This window comes from Motacilla alba, chromosome Z (assembly GCF_015832195.1).
Source record: "Motacilla alba alba isolate MOTALB_02 chromosome Z, Motacilla_alba_V1.0_pri, whole genome shotgun sequence".
Classification (NCBI taxonomy): Eukaryota; Metazoa; Chordata; class Aves; order Passeriformes; family Motacillidae; genus Motacilla; species Motacilla alba.
This window is the reverse complement of record NC_052046.1, coordinates 22,489,244-22,515,675: the sequence shown is the minus strand read 5'-3', so window position 1 is coordinate 22,515,675 and position 26,432 is coordinate 22,489,244. Positions and strand designations below refer to the sequence as shown.

At 38.2% G+C, this 26,432-nt stretch overlaps 1 protein-coding gene across 3 annotated transcripts in view; it reads right to left on the bottom strand.

The window, feature by feature from the left end:
• The window catches only part of HOMER1 (homer scaffold protein 1), a 90,269-nt gene that overhangs the window by 59,052 nt on the left and 4,785 nt on the right, over positions 1–26,432 (bottom strand). Inside the window, exons 1-4 of one of the 3 annotated variants that reach the window (XM_038125012.1) lie at positions 10,079–12,896; positions 6,651–6,807; positions 639–734; positions 207–338 (exon numbers count right to left, since the gene is read on the bottom strand). In XM_038125012.1, coding sequence (XP_037980940.1) covers positions 207–308 — 102 coding nt within the window. In that variant the 5' untranslated portion in view covers positions 309–338; positions 639–734; positions 6,651–6,807; positions 10,079–12,896. The other 2 variants (XM_038125010.1, XM_038125011.1) reach the window with 2 other exon arrangements.

Below are 26,432 nucleotides of genomic sequence, written 5' to 3'. Positions count from 1 at the left end.
AAATTTGCAGATATCACACTTACTCCTGTGCTGTCACATTATAAGGATTGATACAGAACAATTTTTTGTAAATTATTTTTAAATATACAAACATTTAATAAATATTTAAACAACAGTAGTGAGTACTGAGTCAAGATATAGTGGGCAGGAATAAAATACACTTAAGTAGCTTCACTAGCTGAAAAGACGCCACTGGTCATACTTACTTTTGAAAGGTGATGTTCAGATGAAAATCCCAAGCCATAGACTGTATTTGCCCTGCTGTCTGCCCACTGGCCAAACTTCTGGGATGTTTTAGTAAATGTCATGTTGGGGGTGATGGTGCTGTTTATTATTGCCTGAAAAAGGTAATAACTGTAAAAAAAAGGGCTTCATGGTTTTTATTTTTTTTCTAAAGACAACTCATAATTGAAAATGCCAATATTGTAGGCAACTACCTGAATACACTGAATGAGACACACACTGGGAACTAGGAAACAGTCTTCTAATTCAATGCCAGCTAGAATTGCAAAGGCATATTTCTGCATCCATTGTAAGGAAGAAGTAGCTGGGGAGGGGAGTAGGCATCAATTAGCAATTGCAAGCAGTCCTTTAAAGTTTCTACAGATAAGGACCATCAAAGTCCTTTTTTGTCTCACACTTGTATTTCTTTGTTCCTTAAGGCAGTGCCTCTCAAGTTGCCCGTCAACTCCACTGCTGCTCTTCCCCTACCCCTGCTGCAGATGTGATTCTCACTGAAAAACACAGAATAATACAAAGGAGCACATTTTCTTTTTAAATCTCAGTTTTACAAGAGTCTGTTTCCTTTACACATATACAAGCAAGGCTAACTATGACAGGATCATACACCAACTACAGAAGTGGAGCTACTCTTGTTTTAATTTTTCTTCTCTAGTTCTTGCTCTTGCGTCTACAGAATGCAAAAAATATCACCCTCCAGCATGTAAGTTCTGATAATGCAAACTCAAAATTAAATTGCTAGATGATATGCTGGTTCTATTAAAAGCAACTGAAGTTTCACTGTGGATTTCAACAGTATTTCCATCACATTAAAGCGTACATATGTGAAGTGCAAACTGTAGAGATGGGAAGAACGTAACACTGCTTTCTCAGGATGGTGACTGAGAAACTTTAACATCACAGAAACCAAGTCAGAGACCAAGTACTGCTCTCCTAAGACCAAGATCCTCTAAAGTTGAAATCAGTCTATACTACATGAGTTATATGGACTTCTGGATGGATATTGAAGTATTTATTTAAAGAAGTTTACTTAGCACCCTTTGTTTTTGCTGAGAGATTTGGGTACCACTGGAACACAGCTACCACCAAATTAAAATTTTCTATGAATTCTACAGTGCAAGCCCAAAAAAAATTACAGCAGAGGGGCCAGCCAAGCTCACAAACAGCACCCATGTTCATACAGTAATTCCCAGATGAAGTAGTGGAGAGGAGTATTGCAGGAAAGTTCAAAAGAATACACTGCATTGCAACATGTAAAAAGACATGTAAAAAGCAAAGATACTGCAGCACAGATAAATTTAACAAAACTCTTTCTTGGTGACTTTGGCAGCTTCACTATACTCACATTAATGAAGATGAGCAGATCTGAACATAGCCAATTGTTTCTGATAATCTTTGTCTCTAAATACAAATTTTGCTTACCAGTGTGAACAACTCCTTGAAAATTCTGGAATACCTGAAATCTTACATTTGAGCCAAGAAGCCTCATCAGATCAAAGACAGGATTTGCTGTCTGACTAGAAAATGGAGAACTATTTCCAGCATTGTCTGAAAGACATCCCTCAGATTTTCATATAGAAGCTGCTTAGTGAAGTCACTGGTACACAAAACATTATTCTCCTTTGTTTAGGCATAAGGTTCGGAGCTCACATAAAATCATCAGACCCCTACTTGCACAATCACCTCCAACTGACCACCTAGAAAACTGCTGTCTACAGCACATAGGACAAAACAGAGAATGTGAGACAGGACTTCTCAGAAAAGAGGTGCTCTGGAACTCCTTTTTAGTTGTATGCTTCTTGTCTTCTTTTGCACTGTTAGTGGTTGGAAGCCCACCTTTGAAATAACCAGGTGGAAGCCCAGAACTGAGCTGTGAAAGCTCATTTAATGCTCAATCTCACTTCCTGTAGAAGCTGTCAACAGTAATATACGTGAAATTAAATATTCTAGGGACTGTGTAGGATAGATTCTTCCTCCCAAATCAAGCTCTAGCTATGTTGCCTAGTCTGCTTAAGCCCAGGCCCATCCATTGCTTCATTCATTGCAACTTGCATCACATATTTTAGAGAGTGAGGAGTATGTCATGGACATAACTTCCTCAATTCAGAAGAGGACTCCAATGCCAGAGAGCTAAGACCTCCAAGCAAAACACAGGTTTAAAGCCTCCACAGCTGCCATTTCCTGCAGTGACAGCAGCATAGCTGGCTGCAGCTTAACCCAGTCAAAACAGAGAAATGCTTCTGCTGACCACACCAGGCTCCACCATGGAGAAACTGAACAGGGTGCATGGTCCAGAATGGGATAGCTTTTTTGACAGCAGTCTGCATTTAGGCTGGGTTACATTGACTGTCAAATTGCTTTCTTCCAAGAGAGAAAGGCAGGAAGAAAGCTTCAAAAACAATTGTGTTGAGAGAGAGCTGGCTGTGATTCTTTCCTTTATTTTCCAAGAAAGAAAAGAGGCTTCACGTCAGTAGAGAGCATTAGCCCAAAGACTGGAAAGACTACATTCAGATGCCAGTGATTAAAAAAAAATTTAAAAAGCCCTTTCACTGAATTTACCAATTTTAGAAGGAAATCAGGGTTTTCTATCTTCTCTAAATTAAAAGCCTTGATATGCTAGGTCTCTCACATCCAAAACTATGCTTTTAAAAGTGTAATGCTAGAGTATCCAACAAATACAGTCCAGTGTCACCTACTTCTGGAAAAAACTAGATACCAAGCCTTTGTGTATTTAGCTTAAAAAAAACCTTATTTTTTAAATCAAAATTTGTAATTAAGCCTGTCTTGTCCATTCAAATGGGTACTGCTTTAACTGCTCTCCTGCTCTCCTCTAATGCGGATTTCACTGCATAGTTATCAGTATAACAAGTGCCAAATATTTCATCAACTTTTAAGAATGTTGTTTCCATAAATGAACAAGAAGATCTTAAAAACAGAACAGAGTCAATCTGACAGGAAGACATTTAGCTTTTGAAGAAAACTGATTTAGTTATCTTCAGGCTTTTTCTGAATTGTATAATAGCTTTCATGTTTCCCTTTCATATTACTTTGGCGATGAGAAAATAGGGCATGTGTCTGAGCTGTTCATTTTACGAGCTGCAAACCCAACAGCTGCAAGATATAGAGTAGTGGTCAAATACGATTTTAACTTGTGCTTAAACTAATGGCAATAATAATTTAAGACACAGAACTTTCTAACTTCTTCAAAGGAAAATCACTGAACACTTGTGTGTACAGGTCTTACTTAAAACGTTTATAGAGCATTTAAAAAATTGTCACTTTAAAGTGAGACAGTGATTAAAATAACAACATCATCTGCAGTAACATCGATGGGAGACTTGACTGAGTCATAATATAGGCAAGGTTCATGGAACCTGCAGACTGGGAAACTACTCTTTTCCAGAGTCTTCTCTTGTTCTAGATTAATATAAAATTTAAGTTTGCTTTCCTGCCTTGTGTCTGTGAAAAAAATTATCAGAGAGTTAACTAGTAAAGCAAGAACCACACTATACTTGGTCTCCTTCCTTTTCTCAGAGATGGTGAGAGACAAAATGCAAAAGACAGTGGGACTCAGAATAATCCTAATGTCTGCCTGTACTGTTACTGGAGAAACAATGGAAGCTCTGTTCAATCTCCCAGGACACAGGAGTACTAAAACACTAAAACATTTTTTCCAAGGAACTCTGAAGTATATAATTAATGAGGACTGAAAGCCTTAGCAACAACTGCTCAATGTTTTCATGCCAACCTACATAAAAAATTTTATTTTTAGGCTTTCTTTTGATTCTGGGACTGATAGGAAAAAAAGGCACATAAAAGATATTTACTCAAGAGGTCAGAGATATCAGATTCAAGTTCTATGAGATTACTTGCATCAAATTTTCTCTGCAATGGGCAACAAGGCTCCAAATATTGTGCATGACTATAAAATACATAGCTTGTACACTGAACACCTTATGGTCCTAGAACACTTTTTGTAGTCAAGATAGAAGGACATATATCATATCTGGCGCAAGATATTTCAAGAGCAGACTGTAGCTTCAGAAAAAATTACACAAAATGCATTAAAAGTAAGCAGAAGTTGTGTCTGTAGGAACTGTCTTGGCTAAATCAAGCTGAAATAAGGAAAAAAAATAACCTCTCTTTCAAAATTAATCAAAGACCCCATAAGCAAATTCAGGTTGGAAACTTCAAATGTACAATAGGGGAGTGAAGATCATGTCTTTAAATGTCCTTTATTTTCAAGAAGAAAGATTTAATGACGCTTAGATAATCAGTAGAGAAGTTAAATTATATCCAGGAATATTTCTGAAACGCACCAACCTAAAGAGAGAGAAGGATGTGGGACAGAAATAGGATTACCTTTCAAATCTACAGTACACCTGTCTCCAACATTCCTACTGCAGTAATATACATGTGAGCTGCCTTTACTTACTGACTTACTGCTCAGCATCTGAGAACTGAGCACATCATTCTCTCCACCATACAAACGCATAGGATGCTGTAAAAACCCCACCAGCACCCAGAGACATACAATAAAACCCATCTGGATCTGTTCCCTCTAAGGGAGCTTCAAAACCACTAGGGTTTGACAAGTGGTTTTGGCCACTGGCAACATATGCATTGTCAGCAGTGTTAACTGACACTCAGCTATATGCCATACAGCAAAGACTCTCTCTGGGTGCAACCAAATATAAAAATACTTTATATTTACATTTAACTCTTTGCACATACAATATTGTATATAAACAGACAAGCTAAAAAAGGGATGGGGTTTTAAGGACAAATAAACTAACTCTCTGGGAATTATGCTGGAAACCCACTTAAAATTCTTCCATGTGTCCCTCCGCTATTCACCTGTATATGTTTCAGAGCAGTGTGGTGAATGCCTGAAATAATGGGACTCTCTTAACCATGACTGGGATTCTAGATCTTCATCTAAGATTTGGATGAAAATATTATTAGGATTGCAGCATTGACAGAGTAAATAAAAGCGATGAACTGAATTATCAATGTATCTTGCCATTAGTTCTGGATGTAGAGAGAATGCAGCAGCATACAAAGGAACAACTAAATACGTGAACAACTACTTGGCAATTTAATTCAGCAGGCACACAGCAGGAGTTGCAGCATTAGGATGAAGGTAGAGGAACTCCAGGGATGTCAGAATAAGGATTTTGTATATTCTCCAGATCAGTTAAAGCACTATTTTATAACTGGTACTCTTGATTTCATACATCATCTAGTTCAAATCCCAGTGTCTTTATTCATTAATACTGACTCAAAAGTTATTTTAATTATTTGACAGAACTAATTGAATAATTTGAAGGAAGGCTGAGAAGGAAAAAAACAATGTAAGACTTAAAACTAAAAAAAATCTGGTAGGCTCTGATACCAGTCTCAGCCACTTCAAGCAGAGATTTTTGAATATGAGTATATTTCTATATACTTCTTTGTGGTAGAAAATGTCCTTTTACATTTAAAATAGCAATATTCTGGTATTTTAAAAAATGCAGGGTAATAATTTTCAGCTTTCAATAAGTAGTCATAAAATCTCGGTGAATACTGCCATGCTTTTAACAGCGTATTTCATTTCCAATCACTGTGAACTGATGCATTTCCAAAAGCTTCAAATGAAAGTCTCTGGAAAGGATCACAACTTTTGATTACAGTCTGTGTATCTTTATTGCCCTTAGTGTAGAGTTTTCTGCTACACTGTTTGTAAAGTTACTGTTATTATAGTTATGTGGGTAGAAACAGTCAAGGATTTTCTGCACATCAAATTGATTTCTTAGACATATTTTACAAGAAGAGCAGATCAGCACAATATCCTTTCTAGTTAAAAAAGAGAAAAACCCAAACCAAAACAAACAAAAAAAAAACCCACAAAAAAAACCCTACTAAAACCAAACCAACAGTCTAGATAATTACCATTTATTAGGTAGGCTTTATTAGGAGGCAATCCTCGCATTCTCTACGGCAAAAACTGGAAGATTATATAACGAAGGATTTACTAAGTGATTATGGCCACTGAACAGATGTCCTTCATAAAGCTGAAGCCAATTACATTGATAAATGACTTAGTACAGAAATGAAAACAAGTTATTGTAACCCTATGAGTACTTTTTGTACAATTTTTTGTCTTTTTAGCCTTCTCACAGCATTAACCAAAGAACAGGTCACCACTTCAATTCAGCAATAGTTATTGAAGTCAACACAACTACACAGAAAACAGAATTCACAAATAAACACTTAAAACATATGATGAGGCAATGTTACCATTTTAAAATGTCAATAATCTGTTGATCAGATAATGATACATACATCTGAGAAGAAATATGAAGAACTTCAAACTAGAAAATAATAGCAAAAATGCTTCAGACAACTAAGTTTTCTGAAATACAAGTTACCTTTGAGCCATCCAAACTGATTATCCTGTAGACATTTCTTGTGCTGTCATAGAAGTAGGACACAGTAACAGCATGCTTGCTGGTGGCAACCCAGTTCTTCTTTGTGTTTGGGTCAATCTGGAAGACATGAGCTCGGGTGCTGAAGATGGGTTGTTCCCTGAAGGAGAGAGAGAAGTCATGAATTTAATCTGTACATGCTGTAATTGCACACAAGCTATCTGCCAGTTGTGCCTATTTGGATGTACACAAGTCACTCTGCACAATAAACCTTGCCTGATGACTTCTGTATGTGCTGCTGCGTAGAGCAGGTAAGTTTATTTATACATATACACAAGCAAAAGTCAAGTCTTCTAAGGCAAAAATCAGCATCCAGTCGTGGAGTCAGATAAACACAGACATCTCTAATATAGATTCAGCACCATCTCATCATCTCCCCAGCTCATCACTGCCCTATCCCTCAAAACTAAATGGCATTAATGCATGTGTAACTTCTCTCATTACACAGCACACTATAGAATGTGCATAACTTCAAGTCCACTTCTTCTCCAAAATCTTCTAATACTCTGATTATTCTCATCAATTTTATGCCACAATTTGGATCTTAACTGGTTGATTCAATGCAATTACTCTAAAACTAACATAAATTAAGGCCAGGAACATGTTTTGAATCCCTCATTCTTTGGAGATTTACGCCTGAAGGCGTAAAGGTATTTACCAACATTAAATAATGTATAAAATACATTTTAAATTGTAAATTGCTTAGCAAATAAAATTACATGAGGAAAAAAAAAACCCTTATTATAATTTAGAATTTACAACATTTTTCCCCATGGCCACTACCAGGACACACAACATTGCACAGAAATCTAAATACATTTTAATATCACTAAGATGGTGATAAGATGGCCTTCTACAATAGAGTGACTGTATCAGCAGACAAGGGGAGAGCTGTGGATGTCAGTTATTTGCACTTATGTAAAGCCTTTGACACATGCCCTATAACATACCTCTCTCTAGATTGGAAGAGATGGATTCAATGAATGGACAGTTTGGTGGATAAGGAACTGGCTGGACCATTAAATCTAGAGGGCAATGACTAATGACTCAGAGTCCCAATGGACATCAGTTTTGGTATGTTCATCAATGACAGAGAATGGAACCAACTGCACCCTCCACAAGTTTACACCTGACCCCAAGCTGAGTTGCACAGCTGATGCACCTGAGGGATGGCATGCCATCCAGAGAGACCTGGACAAGCTCTTGGAGAGGGTTCATGGGAACCTCATAAGGTTTAACAAGGCCATTGTGCAAGGTGCTGCATCTGGGTCAGAGCAACCCTGGCACCAGCACAGGCTGGGGATGGGCAGATCACAGCAGCCCTGCCCAGAAGGACTTGGGGGGCTGGTGGCTGAGAGGCTGGACATGACCCAGCCATGGGCACTCCCAGCCCAGAGAGCCACATGTGTCCTGGGCTGCATCCAGAGCAGTGTGGGCAGCAGGGCCAGGGAGGGGATTCTGCCCCCTCTGCTCTGCTGAGACCCCACCTGCAGTGCTGCATCAGCTCTGGGGTCACAGCACAAGAAGGACATGGAGCTGCTGGAGGGAGTCCAGAGGAGGCCACAAAGATGATCAGAGTGATAGAACACCTCTCCTATCAGGAAAGGCTGAGAAAGTTCGAATTGTTCAAGTTGGAGAAGAGGAGGCTCTGGGGAGACCTTACAGCAGCCTCTCAGTACCTACTGCGGGGCTACAAGACCAGTGGTAAAGGGACTTTTTTACCAGGGCATGCAGTGAGAGGACAAGGGGTGATGGCTTCAGACTGAAAAGAGGGCAGGTTTGGATAAGACATTAGGAGGAAATTCTCTACCATGAGGATGGTGAGACACTGCAACAGGTTGCACACAGAAGATGTGGCTGTTCCATCCCTGGAAGTATTCAGGGCCAGGCTGGATTGGGCGTTGAGCAACTGGTCTAGTGGAAGGTGTCCTTGCCCACGCAGGCAGGTTGGAATTAGATTATCTTTAATGTCCCTTCCAATTCAAACTATTCTATGATACTGTAGTTGTCAGTTTAAGTTTAGCTACATTTTAATGACAAACTGATTACTATATTTTTTATGGAATGCTGCCATCAAATTCTAAAGATATTAAGTACCAGGACCTTAGGCTGAATATAACTTTTTAGGTATTTTGACTCTCATTTTCAGGGCGTGAAAAAACAAACCCTTTGACCTGTTTTTCAGAGGTATGTTTTTAACACTTTTTTCCCCCAAAATAAATTCCCACAGTATTCTGAGCACTTGTAGTCAAAGGGGTTTAATTTGACCTCACTACAAAGGAGTACATGAGAACTCAATAAAATATCTCTATTGCTCAGCAGGAATGGCAGCTTTAAGTAGTAGAATTGTATTACTCAGCTGGGAGTCAATATTCCTTGAAGTTCACCAGATGACAGACATGGTGTTCTCCTATGTTGGCTGTTGGATGAAATGATAGCAGTATGCAGAATAGATCAGAGACAGCAAAACAGAGTTTCAGTGAAAGATGAAGAAGGAGGAAGGGTGGCCAATGGGATCAATGCACATGCTAGTTCTCAACAGAAATGTATCCTCAGCATCAATTCATCTTTTCCTGGTGAATCACCAAGGTATAGGAGATTGCACAGTTGTTTTCCTGATCCAAATCTCTTGCACACAAATGTTATGCAAAGGTGACTGGTATTTATAGGCCTTTTGTTTAACAGAACAAACTAATTCTTTTTGCTCTTTTGAATATCTACAATTACTTCTTCAGTCATACTTAAACTTCAGTTGTCTTCAATATTAGATCTATTTTATAAATTACCTCCTGGTTAAGCATATGCCAATATCAAGGGACACATATTAACAGGATGCACCAGCTCTTTAACCCTGGAAAATTAAAGAGCCCATTAAAAAATGGGAAACAATCTTAGAAGCCTGCCAATTGTTTTGATGAATATTGACATTGAAAGGAAACTATAAAGGTTCTGACCATGTTAATGAAAGATCAAAGAAGAACTGAATCCAAGACATAGATGTGTGATTAATGAATATGCATTTGAACTGATGCTCAATTCACTCCCAGTACAGTATATCACATAACTGGGACTTTCAACACACCACAGGTTAGAATTTTAACATGTAAAAGGTAGGTGAGTACTATATGGCTGAAGTGAGCGTCAGTGAAAGTCAACTGTTCAGCCCTGGGATGCTGCTCTCCAGCACTGTCATCACAAAAATCTTCCACAGTGCCACCAAATATCCTCAATTCATCTGATGAGGTGGCCTGCATGTTCCTGTTGATTGCTCAGCAGTACCACTCAAGACAAAGCAGACCACTTTGCAGGGCAGAGTGTGGGTCTGGCATAGACAGCACAGTTAGGTATGGAACAGTATAAATGAAGCTTACCTACACTTCTTTAATCACTTCTGATAAAACTAGAGTTACAGTCTTTCCTTTCCATGCTGAAAGTACAGCTTTACTGAATGACAAGCTGTCTTCGCTCTGTGGAAAAAGCATAGCTCCCTTTGTTAAACGAGTTGGATAAATAATGATTTTGCAAGATTACTGGGGTAATTAGGATTTTTTTCTGACAAAGACACTAAACTTCAGATGACTCTAGAATTAGACCACTGTTTTGACACTTGACAATGAACATTTATATAGATTATTTCTGCAAGCTATTGGAAGTTATGCACTATCTATCTACAGGCTTAAATGTGTTATAGAACCAGTCACTGATGCACCACTGAAGTCCTCCAAAGCTGCTACACAATTACATCATCTGTTCTTTTCTGCAGACACATATTATATAGAGCTACTTAAATTTTAGATTTTGTGAAACACCTGTCAACATGCAACACATAAGGTATAAAATATATAAAAATATTTGTAACTTTGGCCAATACATCTTCACATAAAAGTTTTACTCTTCCATTATCCACATAAGGGCACGATGCCCTCCCAGTCCGGAAGTTTCAATCAATTCAGCTGAAATAATATTAATTTTAGAAATATAAGTTAAATAGGAAGACAGCTTCCTATTTGCCTTCCTGAGTGGTCAAACAATTATTTTTTTTAAAATTATGTATTTCTATATATATAAATAAGTCTTCTATTTTTCACAGGATCACAGAATAAGCTGAGTTGGAAGGGATCCTCAAGGATCGAGTCCAACCGTTGGCCCTGCATAGCACCATCCGCTTCATATAAAGTTGAGAAAGGAAGAACATCTTTAAAGAAGAAAAATCAATCCCGTAAAAAAACCAAACCGCCCTACCAGTTTCTTACTCTTCCCTCTCTTCTCCTCCCCTTTCAGCTTTCTCTTCTTTTTCTTTCATTATCAGAAGGTATTCAATACTCATTAAAAACATTAATAGGAACTAAGACATTAACTCCTCATTAATTACAAAGCAAAGTAATTAATTTTTCCAGAAATATACTGATGCTGAACAAAAAGAAAACAAACTAACAAGAATGCCATAGTAACACAGTTTGACTATTAGAAATGTCCGCTCAGGCATAGTAAAAACATTAAGGCTCATATCCTGCTGTTCTTAATTGCCTTAGGCTGCAACATTACAGTGGTCAGACAAAGACTAACAAGAAGTAAGTGCCAAGTCCTCCTGGACCCAAGAAGCAATGTGATGAGTAAGGAAGCATAAGAAGTATCACTTTAGCAGGCAGAGTCATAACAGGTTCAAAATCAATACAGAAATACATTCATTGATATGTAATCAATCCTAAACTAAACTTAGGAGATAAACCTGTTTACTAACAGTTGAATGAATGAACAGTTGAATGAACAGTTTCCAACCACTCTTTCCATTTTGACATCTTAACAGCCTTTACAAAAAAAAATGCAGACTGCTCAATATAGGAAGTGTTACACTAATCAAAGACTGCATAAAAGAAGCCTAAGTTAGTATAGAAGGTTACAAAGTACTTTCCTTGCTAATTCATAATTAATAGATGCTTAATTTTTAAAAAAGGTATCTATTCTTTAACGTCTGGTACTTCTACAGCACTAGTGGTGAAGACCTCTTTTTGCTTATTTCTTCCCTCACATTATTGCTTACCATGACTTCAAGATTGCCTTGAATGCTATAAAACCTATAATTTCTCAAGACTGGGATTCCATTTTCTTAGTTACTCTGAAAACAATAAGGCCAGTGAAAAGACAGTATGAACCTCTACAACAGCACTTGAGGTTCTACTTGCCTCACCTTTGGGAGTGTTAATTATGCAAAAAAAACCATATTAAAATTTAGATACAACTTTCACCCTTCTCCTTCATACTGGGTTAAATTGACAGTGTTTTGGCAGAGAAGTTGCTGCACTATGAAGGATGAGGTAATGAACTTCCCTGTATGGACACAAGATCAGGCCAGGATTGCAGATGAAGACAAAAGAGACAGGGGCAATGACTCTTAAGCAAGAGCTGGAGCAAACAGCTGCCCAGGCAGAAGCAGACAGCAGACACCAAAATAGGCTAATACTGAGTGATTGTGGCCCATGGGGGAACTGAGTTTTTTAAAAAAAGGAACTACCAAAGGCAATGCCTGTCACCTAGAAATTTTAAACTTCTCAGCAGAGGAATTTTCCCCAAACAGTAAGACAAAAAAGGACTGAATAAGCACGTGTGATGGGGGGTTCTTACTCAGCTCAGTTTTGATAGTGAAAATTCCATTAAATTCATGTCCACGTCTATTTCTCCAACATGGATCTTACAAACTCCAGGGCATTATCCAGACTTCCTGGCTTTGATGCACATGGAGCCCACATACAAGACTGCTTTCAAAACAAGTCAAACAAAATGTGCCTTGGAGATTTTTTTCTTGCTACAAACAGTGCAAGATTTCATCCATCAGGTTTCATAAAAAGAGTTTCAGAGGAAGATAATGCCACATGCAGGCAAAAACCAGGCAATATCCCTGTGCTCAAAATGGGAGTGCAGCCACACTCCAAGCTGGTGGGAGTGGTGGAGACTGGACAAAAAGTGTGGTGTCCTCATGCCATTAGAGCCCTGGACACAGCAGACCCTGCCACATGACAGACAGCATGCTCAGCACACAGTCTCTGGCAGTCCTGAGGACTGCAAACCCCCACAGTATGCAGTAGGCATGTTTTGCAGGTGGTCATTTTGCATACACTAAATTCCAAGCCTCTATAATAGCTGTCATCCAAACAAATTTCTCCCCAGGTCAGACAACATGAACACTGCACATGGTATTTCAGACATTTGCTGATTTAAGAGAGGACAAACACCTTTTTGCTTTTTCCAAATGTCAGCATATTAATCCCACGACACTAGCTGTGTCCTGCTAGTCCTAAAAATATTCTCCCCTAGCCTGCTTCTGAAGCTGTAGCAAGCTTTTGTTACTCTAAGCAGCTTGAGAAGAGATTCCTGAAAAGAAATTAGAAGAGTCATTAAAAGCGCAGCTCTAGTCAGAACCAATTCATAAACTACAGCATCCAACCACAGTCAGTGTTGTTTAAAGGAATATAAGTCAACAAGCTCTGCAAACAGTTTAAAGCAACATGAAACCACAGAATTTTCCATGTTCATAAAAAATGCTCTGAGGTCTGATAAAAATTGTATACATTTGGGGAAAAGTATTACACAACACTGGCTTCCAATGTATGGAAACTGTTCTGAAATGTAATCTTTTTCTGGACACGAAATAACTGACAATACCATCTTGAAGTTAAAATTATGAAGCTGAACAAATGCACTCAGTGGACTTGTGTAATGACTATGACTTCAGATTTTGCTTTTTGTCTTATACACAGCTTTCATGTACAATGTACACATACAATAACAACTTTCATATCTCAAAACAAGCTTTGAGACAGTAAAAAAGTGGAAGTTACAATCATGTAACCAAATCAAAATCTCTCCCATCTTACCAATGATTTATCTAGCTCTACACCTACTTTCTCGACCTGTTTTTGCTGTTATGTTTTGGTTTATTTGAAGTCAGCAAACGTTTAGAAAGTTGCTACAAAAAAGCTTGTTTTCTGTATACAGTTATCAGTTATACATTTCTGTTTACAGTTTTACAGTTAATATGTGTAACTGCCTATTTATAAAGTTCAAAATATAAATTTTACAGACTGTGCTCTGTAGCTGTGTAACACTGCACAGGCAGTGCCTTCAAGCATTTTCTAAGCTGTTTTGTTTCCATTTAAGAATCAGCATTTAGAATTAGATTTTTTAAGCACTTGGGAGTTAGCATAGCATCACAAGTAATAAATGCCATTTTTCAGGATTTGAGGGGAGAAAAATTATCTAGAGACTTTCACTAAACCTGTTAGGTTAAGTAAAAAATACATTTACCTTAGCCAGAAACATAATTATATACTGTCCCTTACATTTTCAAGGACCTAAAATTTTAACCAATTTGTTTCAGCTTGAAGTAGGATATTGCACAGTACTTAAAGAGAAATAAGGTATAGGAAGTCAGTAGAAAATAATTTAGTGATTACAAGAAATCTATTATCTTCGAAATGTAAGTGCCTCTATAAAGACTAGTGAAAATCTGTGAGCTATTTGGACAACAGAGGGAAAAGTTGCACTCTATTTGCATACCTTAATACCCCACACTTTTGAAAAAGAAAAGAAAACCTAATAAAAAACCCAAACAACCTTGCAACATTTTACTGTGGGCTAAGAAGTATATAAAGAATATGTACATATGTATGTATGTATGTATGTATGTAAAGCTAAATGCAAAGAATATAGTTTTATACAAACCACATTAAATTTGATGCCTACGAGCAGACAGAACTCTACTTAAGTCAGCAATTACGGACTTCCATTAGCAGAAAAACTGTTTATTTGTAATTATTGCATCAATTAATAGAAGTTTTATATTACATAGCAGGCAAGTCAGGAAAGCATATAACTTCAAATATTTCTGAAATCAATTCCTTTTGGTAACATTTTGGCACATCCACTAAGGTGGAAGGCATCTTCAGAAGGGTAACAGAGCTGGTGAAGTGACTGGAGCACAAGGAGCAGCTGAGGCAGCTGGGAGGATATAGCCTGAAGCAAAAAGGAGACTGAGGGGACACCTTGTAACTGTCTACCACTATCTCAAAGACGGTTGTAGCCAGGTCAGTCTCTTCTAGGTAAAAAGTGATGGGAGGAGAGGAAATAGCCTCAATTTGCACCAGGGCAGGTTTAGAGTATGTATTAAGAAAAAAATTATTTATGGTAAGGGTTATCAAGCAGAGTACCCAGGGAAGTGGTGGAGTCATCATTCCTGGAAGTGGATATGGCACCTGAGGACATGTTTTAGTGGTGACCATAGTGCTGGTTCTAGGCTGGTTCTAGGTTCAAGCTGGACTTGGTGATCTTACAGGTCTTTTCCAACCTTAACAATTCTACAATTCACAGGTATGCAATCCTATAAAATAGTCTGTTTCGGGAACAAATAGATGACTCTGTATGTGCAAAAATCAACCAAATGCTCAGGAAGCCCACACAGAGGTACCTTCCAGAGAAGGAAGGGAAAGAAAAGAGGTAGGGGAGTTTTACAAACAGGCACTGTAAGACAATCACTGACAGCATTTAAAATGTATTGCCATCAGATGAAATGTCAAGAGTTAGGATTACCATATCCTGGGAAACACAGCTCTTGCTACTGAACAAATATGAAGACAAATGAGAAAGTTTACCTAACCTCATTCCTCTTCTGTCTGAGCTTACCATTTGAAGGGACTCATGAGGGATCTTAGTAAACTTTTGAAGAGTAAAGAGCTTTTTCCACAGCACAGATTTACACTGAGCTGTAGGACAGCACAGACATTACATTAGACATTAGTAACATAAACAGCATGGAAGGTGGCAGAGTTGCAAAGCTGAGGACAAATCAGCGCCCAGTACTTAAAACGAGGGTTTATATAGGACAACAAAGAAAAATCCCAACAAAACTCTTAAATTTTTGGTATAATGACAATGAACATGAAGCTGTTTACACTGAAGATTAATAAAGCTACCCGTAAGTTACGTATAGAGCACTGTTAAACTGATTTTTTTTTTTTTAAGAAGGAAAATAAACACTGGATTTGCTTTCACTTCTGCAATTCTCTGGGTTTGTTTTACATGCCTGTTCTCCAATGCCCCCATATGCTGTTATTGTATGCTGCTCAAGTTCAGCAAGTAGGCAACTAGCTGAAGTGTTGGAGGAAACATTCACAGCAATAATTTATCACTGACTATAAAAGTTACTCACACAGCTGAATGATGGTCCATCTCTCTAAGGTTTTTCTTGTTTTTTGTCCTTCTACACAACCTTGAAAAGCTCATTTTCATAGCAGGAATCAAGGGGGAGTTCAGGGAATCAAATGAGGTAACAAAAAGTGTCTTATCAAGTACTCAGCTTTATCTTCCTAAAGCTCTCACTTCAGTTTAGTAACTTATTCCAAGAATATAGGTATAGGTATCTCCAGAATTTTTCTAGGTACCTAAGTGATTATTCCTCTAAATTGTGCAAGTGGACAAAGGTATGTCTGAATAAACATTTACCTTAAATTTGTTTTAGTTACAAAATTGGACAGAACTAACCATTAGCTTTCAATGGCTTAAGAGCAGCTAAACTATGTTAGGTTGAATTTTAGAATAGGTTTTTATCTATAGTGAAAATACTAAGACATCATGACACTAAAAAATTGTAATTTCTTCTTGAATTTTTCTCTGTGTGAAAATTCTTGTCAGGAAGCCAAGAGAGGAGCTCTTCTCTCTCTAGAACTAGACAATTAATTTTAAGATGTACAGGTATTTTCCGCATCTAGTCACCAAAACTATTAATCAGAAGTAAACAAAAAAACCCTAACTTAATGTCAGGTTCTAGTCTATGAACAAAGAATCCATAAATAACAGTGTAATGAGATATTTCGGAAAGAAGTCTAGACATTAACATTCTACATTAAAAGCCCTTACATGCAGTAAGTTAAGCTATGCTGCATCTGGAATAAGAAATAAGCAGGCAATGAATGTCTTAAAACTTTCGTTTCTCTCCATTCTACAGCAAGGAAATCCAACTTAGCCACACTTCCAACACAAGCAGAAAAGAGAAGAAAGTGGAAAGGAAGAAATACCGTTATTCATGCTTGTTAGTAAAGTAAGTTTAGAAAGGCCTGAAAGCAAGCCACAACCAGGGTTTCTAGTTAGTTCCCCTAGTTCCTTAATACTCCCTGTACAGAGACAATTTTTCCTTTGCAATCTTTATCTAAAAGCTCTCTGCAATGAAGTTCTGACAGTCAGACTACTCTTAGAGAAGTCATGTAAATATTTTAAGGGAGAATATTAAGTAGTTTAACTGCTTAGCTTGAATTTCTACTGTTATTTCACACAGTACTTTCTTACAAAGTCATGTGACAATTAAGTTATAGTTTCCTGTCTTTCTGCACCACCAGTTTTCTTGAGTGTAAATTAATAGATATTTTCTTTACACGGTCCTCAGGAACAGTATCTACAGTCTTGAGAACCATTACAAGAACTACAATTTGAAGGAGGGGAGGGGAGAAAAACAGAACAGAAAAGAAGTAAAGAAACCCCTTTGACCAGCAGCACAAGCACAGCTCTCCAAATAAGAGAAGCAGAGGGAGCCAGAGCACAAAGTCGCTTTGGGATCCAGAGACACTGCTGGTGAGACAGGAGTTCGTGTACTGCTTTACAAGCAGGTACAGCAGTAGTCTCCTTTCCAGGGGCATGGAGAAGGATAAGGAAAATGAGGAGGAAGGCTCCAGATGGGACATAATTTTCAATCTCTGCAATCTCCAGAATGCAAGCCTATTCATGACCTGCATGTTTTCCTTTTCACATTTCACAACCAACCTCAAATAATTTATGGATTCTTGAAGATCTGAAGTTCAGTAGTTTCCTTTGCAAAACCATTTTCCGCTTGTGATAAGGGCTGTTTATGCCACTCACAAGTAACTAATTAGACCAACTGATGCAGACTAAACAAGGTAAGAATTAAGCCAAATTGCATACGGCCACTTAGGTGCTCTTGCTGAGGCAGAGATAGGTAGAACCAGCACCTTGCAAGGTCTTTGATGTTAATCATAGTGGTCAGTGGGATTTAAGGGTCATACAACAACACTGGTAGAAATGCCACCCTGACCAGCAGATTCAGAAAATTGACTGACTGAAACTCCTAGCCTTGTCCTGACATGAAAGCACAAGACTGTCTGTAAATCAACACCCTCTGTTCTAAAGTTTGGTTAGACCAATTTAGTGGCTGTAATAAAATCCTTCAGCAGCACTGACAAGTGTCATCATGCACAGATAGTGCAGTATGAAGGAAGTGAGAATATAGGGATGGCACTAGGACATGAAGCTACATAAATCATTGAAATAATAAGAGTGGGAATCCCACATCATTTTAGATTCTATAAAATACAGCAGAGTTCAATAAACAATGTAAACACAGTATTTTCTGATTTGACATTCAGTGTGATTTTGCATGCTCCATCAAGTCTCATCATTGCCTAGACAAGAATTTCTATTCTGATGGCTGTATTTCACAACTATGGAGCAAAGTGGCAAAGCTGGGGCTTTTGACAATAGACTAATGGGAATTCTGGAACCTAGAAAATAATAGAAGAAATACAAAATCATAGAATCAAGTCATCATGTGTTTCCATTGAGATAAAAAGCAATTATATGGTAAACAGGGATACTATTTAAAAATTAGTCTAACTGCTGTTTTTCTAATCATCTTTGACTTTGAGAGACAACGCTAAAATAATGCTAGTCATAATTTTGTTATTATTAAAATTAGATGTCTTGGCAATTTGCTAACAGCAGAAAACCCAAGGAATACATATCCTCCTTGCTTATTACACCACATTTGGAATTTGTCTCAAAGATATGTCTGTACTAAAATCAGGTTTCCTCATTCAGCACCACAGTCTTTACCAACTTCTCTTTGCTTTTTAATAGCTTTAATTCATCTCCTTATTGGCTCTAAACTTCCATTTTGCTTCCCTGTAGACCTTCATACAGAAAAAATCACAACTCCGCATCACTTCACACTCAATCAACCACATCTACTCCATCTTCTCCACATCTCCAGATTATTATCTTTGACATGCTTTCTCCATGTGAAAAAGCTAAAAAGCTTTTTCTTTAAGTGGGCCTGGCACTTGTCACGCCTTTCATTTCCAGCTTAAAACCCACAAACAACATATTTGACATTAAGAATTCATCAGTTAACAGTCAGTTTTAAGAGCTTTTGCACCTAACCCTCAAAAATAAACACCCTGAAATAAACCACTAGCACTACCCCATGTTGACTGCAAACATCTCAAAGCTGAACTCATGTTTCCACCAGCATCAGTGGAAGTATCAAAACTGACATAAGAAGGGGCTGAATAGACATGCATTTCATCACCAGCACTTGATCCTCAAACAATGTGCAATCCCAACTAGAGTGCTACAGCTGCATGTTAAGTTTCAGAGGAAAAAAAATCACTGCTCCACATCAAAAGATGAGAACTGGCACATTTTATTTGTATCAAGGAACTGAATTAGACTCCTAGAAAGGTAAACAAATTAATTTTATATTTATAAATAACAAATCAATTTGAATCACCCATTGAGCACTACAGGAACTATAAAGACTCTTTCATTCACATTCAGCACATTATTATTACCATGCCAAGTTTCTCCCTTCTGACAACTTACAGCCAAGCAAACACTACTGACTTTTGGATGCAGTGGTTGAGCCTATATTGACCTGTAGCTGGGAGTCCCAGGTCTGTTTCCCTGGTTGTTTACAGCACACTTACACCAAACATTCTGAGACACCCAAATATCATTCCTGACAGGTAATGCAGTTTGCTCACTGGATCACTGAAGGTGTTCCTAAGATGGCTCCAAATCCTGTCTCTCCCAATGACATGTTTCACACTGTCAGGCAACCTCCCACTGTAGTGCAAAATATCCCATCGAGATGCAAAATAATGATAAAGGGCAAAATCCATTTTTAAATATACTAGTATGAACACACACTGAGCACAGAGCAAAGAGTGCTCTGCACAGCCCACTACAGCAGCTGATGAGGGAAAAGTTAGACAGGTTTGCATAGTAAGCATCAGTCAAGGAAGAATTTATACGAAATGTTGTGCCATGGGGATGAAACTCAACAGGCAGAGAAGGACAGTCACACCTGGACTAGGCTGTTCATTCCACTGATAAGCAGCTTATGGGGGGAGAGCAGTCAATACTGTCTACTTGACTTCAGCAAGGTTTTTGACACCATCTCTCACATCCTCATTCACAAATTCAGGAAGTGTGGACTGAATGAGTGGACAGTGAAGGTTGATTGAGAACTGGCTGAATAGCAGATCTCAGAAGGTCAAAATCAGTGTCAAAGGTGGAGGCCTGTCCCTAGTGGTGTCCCCCAAAGTTCAATACTGGGCTCTAAATGTTTGACTTGTTCATCCTTGACCTGTAAAAAGCAGCAGATTTCTCCTCAGCAAATTCAGTTATGATACTATGCTGAGAGGAATGACTGATACCTCCAAGTTCTGTGCAACTCTTCAGAAGGACTTTGAGAAGATGTTAAAGAGAAGAACCATTTGAAATTCAGCAAGGGCAAGTGCAGGGTCCTGCACCTTGGGAGGAGCAACCCCAGACAGCAGCACAGGCTGGGGCTGACCTGCTGGGGAGCAGCTCTGTGGAGAAGGACCTGGGGGTCCTGGTGGACAAGAAGCTGTCCATGAGCCAGCAGCGTGTCCTGGTGGCCAAAAACGGGGGCATTAGGACGAGCATTGCCACGCAATGGAAGAGCAGGTTATGGAAGGTGATCCTGCCTCTGTACTCGGCCCTGGTGAGGCCTCACCTGGAGTGCTGTGTCCAGTTCTGGGCTCCTCACAGCAACAGAAACATGGAGCTCCTGGGGTGGGTTCATCAGAGGCCACAGAGATGATGAGGGGTCTAGAGCATCTCTCCTATCATGAAAGGCTGAGGGAGCTGGGCTGTCCAACATCAAGAAGAAACAACTGAGAGGGCATCTCATCAGTGTATACAAGTATTGGAAGGAAGGGTGTAAAGACAATGGACCAGTGGCGGACCATCTTCTCAGAGGTGTCAAGCAGTTTGACAAGAGGCAATGGGCAGACACTGATGCATGGGAAGCTCCACCTGGACAAGAGGAAGAACTTCCTTACTGTGCAGTGACTGAGCACTGGAACAGATTGCCCAGAGAGGGTGTGAAGTCTCCCTCACTGGGGATACTCAAGAACTGTCTGGATACAATCCTGTGAAATGTGCTCTGAGATGACACTGCTTGAGCAGGGAGGTTGGACAACATGACCCACTGTGGTCCCTTCCCATTTTACCCATTCTGTGAAGATGACAGTTCTGGAAACACAAAACTGCATCAGTACTAGCCACATGTACTGCTATTGAAATAATGTAAAGAAACATTTTCTCACTGACAGCTCATGCACTTCCTTTGATTGAGCTGGTGGAGGCTGGTAAAGACAAAGTGTTATGAGTTGTACTGGAATTAGATTAGCAACCACTTTGCAAACAGCACTTCAAAATTTAGCTTATACTTCTGAAGGGCACTTACGATGACCTTAGTTCTAAGCCCAAGACAGCAGGTAGGCATCAGGGCTTCACTCAGATGAAAATAATTTTAAAAAATCAGGTCTCAGAACACTGTTTAGCATTTTTGACAAACTGAGAAAAAAAAAGGATACTATACAATTGGTGCAGAAGTTTTGGCTGCAATTGCCTACTTTAGAGGCCTATATTTACCCGCTAAATAAAAATATTCAGAAATTAATACATGCTACTACAGTTAAGAAGCATCTAATCAAAGAGCAAGAACCAGTGCTTGTTAGCATGAATAGTTTTTTATTAACAATTTTCCTTACATGGTACCTGAATAACCGGTAGGGTTCCATGCCTTCAAAATCTACATATGAAAAAAGAACTAGAAAAGCCTCCCTCACCCCTGCCTGTGTGCATAAATATCAGAACAGATATTAAATGTAACAAACCAAGCCCTAGTGTTTCTGTATCCATGAAATAAACAGTGGCCAAAACCGAGCAAGTTCATTAGCTACTTACAGAATGCTTGCATTGCAAAATCAGTTTTAAAAAAAGCTGCATTTAAAAACACTTTATAGCTGTATGCTAAACATGGTATAGTCTTCCCAAACTGGAGCACTTAGGTGCTCACATGGGTTCTGTCCAAAAGAGGCTTAACTGAAGCATCAAATACTAGTCCATACAGCAGAAACTGCTATTTCCCACTCACTAACAGGTTTTGTGTTTACAAACAGACTGGTTAATACAGTAAATAGACTGCCACGAGCAGCATACCATAGTTAATTGCAAAAATTTTTCCAGTGTTACAAGCAAATGAAGACTAACAGTTCTTCAGGAAGATGAACAGCACAGATATAAGAAAAAAAAAATATAGGGTTCCCTGAATAAGCAAAGTATTGGGTTTTACAAAAACATTAGCCAGTGGCAGAAGTACAAAGACAAAAAGACAAACATGATGGTGGAGCAGAAGGTAACCTTTGCAAGATTTAGATGTGAATTCTATCTGTAAAGGCTGACTTAGTGCAAGTGATTTGAGGAATACCATGTCCATCTCTGAGCACTGAAGACCAGCAGTATTCTTTGAACGTTGGATTTGCCGTTGTTACTAAGGAGAAGAAAAGGACTCTTTAAATATATTTTAATGCCAAGTAAAATTGTTCTTTTTAAGAACAATTAGAGAAGAAGCAGATTGTCTTTCTTTGTCTAAGAACTTCACCCCAGAATATTAATTCTCCACTTCTGCTAACAATAAAAGTAGCATATTGAAAAGGACCCTATAATACTCATCATCATTCCATCCCAGTAATAGAACTACTTTAGCTTTTGTTGCAGTCTGATTTTAAAAACTATAATTAATGTGGACAAAAGAGGAAGTTTTGTTGTTTTTGTTGTTGTTGTTTTTTTTAATTTCTATGTCACAATTAAGCTCAACAAATACATAAGTCTCAGTAAAAAATACTTCAGATCTCGAGTGGCCCATTAAGATCTATTGTAAGAAACATGGGCAGCATTTACATTCAGATATGAGGTTATCTTAGGAAATCTACTGCCATTCTTTAATCATATACTTCAGCACTGGTGTCTTTTTTATGAAAACTTCTCAAGCATCTTTTGAGTTTTACTATCATATGTAGCCAGACATACTACCTGGGCTCTGCAGTACTTCTGAGAACCATGTGTACCTAGGACTCCAATAGGCAGGACACCACCTATTCCCAAGCACTGCCAATTGTTTCCTAGTAATGTCTAGATGTAGAAAAGGGACTCACACTCAAACGTTGTAAAAGCACTTGGAAATCAGTATCCAGAAGCTGAAATTAAGTTAAATCCAACAGAAGTGTTCCGCTCTAATAGCAGGTTAACTCTTTTAGTCACACAGAGTCAGTGAAAAACCCAAGTAGTGCAAAAGCAATGGTTAAAGCAAATCATCTGAATATCTGCTTAGGACCCCAGTTTACTGCATACAGCCACCTGACAACAGAGATACACACCACATATTATTGCATATGTTTATTTTTGTTAGCATGAGAAGTACCCTAAGATACCTGCCATGGCTGTGTACTCCACACTAAGTCACAGTGGAGAAAACAGTGTTTTTTCCAATATCACACAGTACATTCTTTCAAAATTTTGTACAGACAAGCCAGGGCTAGCAGTCTCTTGGAAATGAACAGGCCTAAGAAGCAGGCCTAAGAATTGTGAGAATACATGTCAAAGATTATTTATTTCATCAACACTTCACTGTAAAGTGTTGACCATTTAAAGTTTATTCTTCAGTTTTCAAAACTCAGGGAAGGCCTCATCATGTGTCCTATTACAAGAAGAGATTAACCATGGATCCAAGACTACAGCATACTATTTACACAATAAGTAATTTAAAAGCACTTTAAAAACCCAAATTCTGTACCCAGCAATATAACCTATTATCATTTGGGCTTAGTGAGTTTGTTTGGGTTTGGGTTTGGCTGTAGTGGTTTGGTTTTTTTTTACTACAAAATACACTATTCAAAGGGGAAAAAACCACCATTGCTCAATAAATTGAGATTAAACCTAGTAGTCAGTCACAAAAAACCTTTCCAGACCTGAGATTCAAAACTGAGGAGCAAAGTTCAACAGGATTGGATCTGAGTTCAGACCTTTTTAAACATTTCCCACCAGAGTAAACAAACACCGCTGTAGTAAAATGTAGGTCTATCCCACCTGTAGTTGCCCTATCTTTGTGCATACCCCTGTATTTGCAGTCATCTAGCATACAGTACTGACATAGCTCACTGCACAAACATTGGTTCTGTAGTAGACAAGTGGATGAAGCAGTGCCTGGCTTCTGTGGTTCCCACCACATTTGGTGGGAGACCTGTGAAAATTTAATAATCAGGATGTTTGCAAAGAGCACAACCACAAATATCAACAAAACAGTGCCTGTGAATCATTTGCATGTATGTGGAGGAAGAAGAAAAACCTGAGAAGACCTATGTATTTCAAGTTCTCCCTTCCCATTACAGAAAACGAGCAATGCAGTCTGCTTAAGTTACCTAACTTGATAATTGTAACTAAAAAACCAGAAATCATGACTAGTTACTGGAAATGTCAATATATGCTTGTATCTGGCAATCCAACATCATCTATTGCATGTTTAAACAGTATTTTCCTAGACTAATTTTTTAACGATGACTGGCGTTCATCACTACTTGCCACCAAAGAAGTGTATCAGAGTGCAGTCTGTTGTCAGAAGCATGACTGTGATGCAGTTCCAGAAAATCAATACAGTATTGAAACACAGTTCCATCACTTCACCAAATGGAGTAATGCCACTACCAGGACTCTGCGTAGATAAAACAGAGCTCAATACTGCATAGTGCAAGGACCAGGTAGAATAAACCCACAGCTCCCTCTAGCCTCTTCTCCCCTCTAATATTTCTGTTCTGCACACAATACTAATTTTGGTGGATCTCACATGGCTGAGCCTTGGGAAATATAAAAACATGAAACAGAATGGGGAAAAGAAGTCTACTATCAAAACTGGATAAAAAAGATTTTTCATAATTCAATGGTTTGAACACCCATTACACTTTACCTTTAAGACTGACTATATCTGAAAAAGCCTTGCAGGAAGAATAGCACAAAACCCTGAACTAGAAAGCATGTTTTTTGAAATTTTTTTACAGAAAGCTTTCACTTAAGTAGGGCCTTTAAATAGGGCATTTAAATACATGTTTCATGGTATCTTTAAAAAAAAAAAAAAAAAGAAGAGGTGGACTCAGGGTTTTTTTTCACTTTAAATAATACAGAATACTTAGTTTCTTTGTTCACTGTCACAGTTAACTGTTACTAACACTATAACCACATACATGGGGAAGCCTGAGAGTCTTCTCCAGTGCAAAATTGTCTCAGATAGGAAGTGCACATTGATAAAACACAGGCACATATACTCATGCAAGTCCCATTCTAGACCTAGTTGTAGCCTGCCTGGGTATGAACACACCACACTGGTTTCCTTGTAAGCACCTCTTAACTTTCAACCTCTGGACTAGCAGAGACCTTGGTCCTCGGTAATTATTTTAGGCCTCAACAGCTTCCAAATTACAAACATCTAAAGGAGAAGAAAAACTAAGCTCTAGTCTGGTTGAAGTATCTGCATTGTTTATACGGTTTGGAATACCTTAGAAAACCATAGCTTCAACTACAACAATGTCCAAGGCACCGTTATACTAACGAGAAACCAGTAAATTAGTGTTACATCACATGATAATGCTCTTCTCTGAAATACACGAGTGCATAGACACAGATTTGAAAGGCAATGATTTAAGGAATGAGTAGCTAAGAGCCTTTAATCAAACTACAGTTTTATGACACAATCATAAAGAATAAATATTTTGCAAGAAAAATTCCCATAAAAGTGATATCTAAGTTCAACTTAAAACTTTTACCAACTAGCAGGCAGAAATACTCTGCTCAGCTCTAGTTAAATGTCATTGCCTTCCCTGATTAGAAGTGCTGACCTGTTACAGAATTATAGGCCATTGCAATCTCTGTGGCCCCAAGACTGTGTATTTCCTCAGATACTGGCTCAACAACTAGATGAGTCCTGCAAAGATAATGGTAACTGTGGTAGAGCAAACACTGTTTTTTAAAAAAGAAATCACAAGAACACACATAACACACACACACAATGCTTGCCTTGAGTAAATATAATGAGAATAAATACTGAGAATAAAAATGAGAATACTGAGAATTAAAATAATCCCAACATAATGAATCGGAAGGTCTTAAATATTTATTTTCAGTAGAAGTAGGATTTTTCCAAAAGGGTTGGCCTATAAAATCTTGATAATGCATGGAAGTACCAAAACAGATCAATTGCAACCTTAAGTCATTACAAATACCTTCACTAGATCAGCAGTCATCCCCTCATGATGCTCAGGACACTCATTTATGTTTTACCAGGCCATAAGATCTGGTTCAGATTTCTTATGCTTGTTTTGAAGTCATTAAGTGACTGTGACAGAATATAATTTAAGCATGGTAGAAGTCTACACATATTGTTCTCTGTAAAGTAGTTTAATAACCAATTCAGGCTGACTGATATGCAGTCTGTTTTGGTATTTATACATTACTAATTCCTTACAGATAATCAAGTTTTGCTATCTGTAGAACTTGTTATACTCTCCATTCTGCTACAGAAGACAG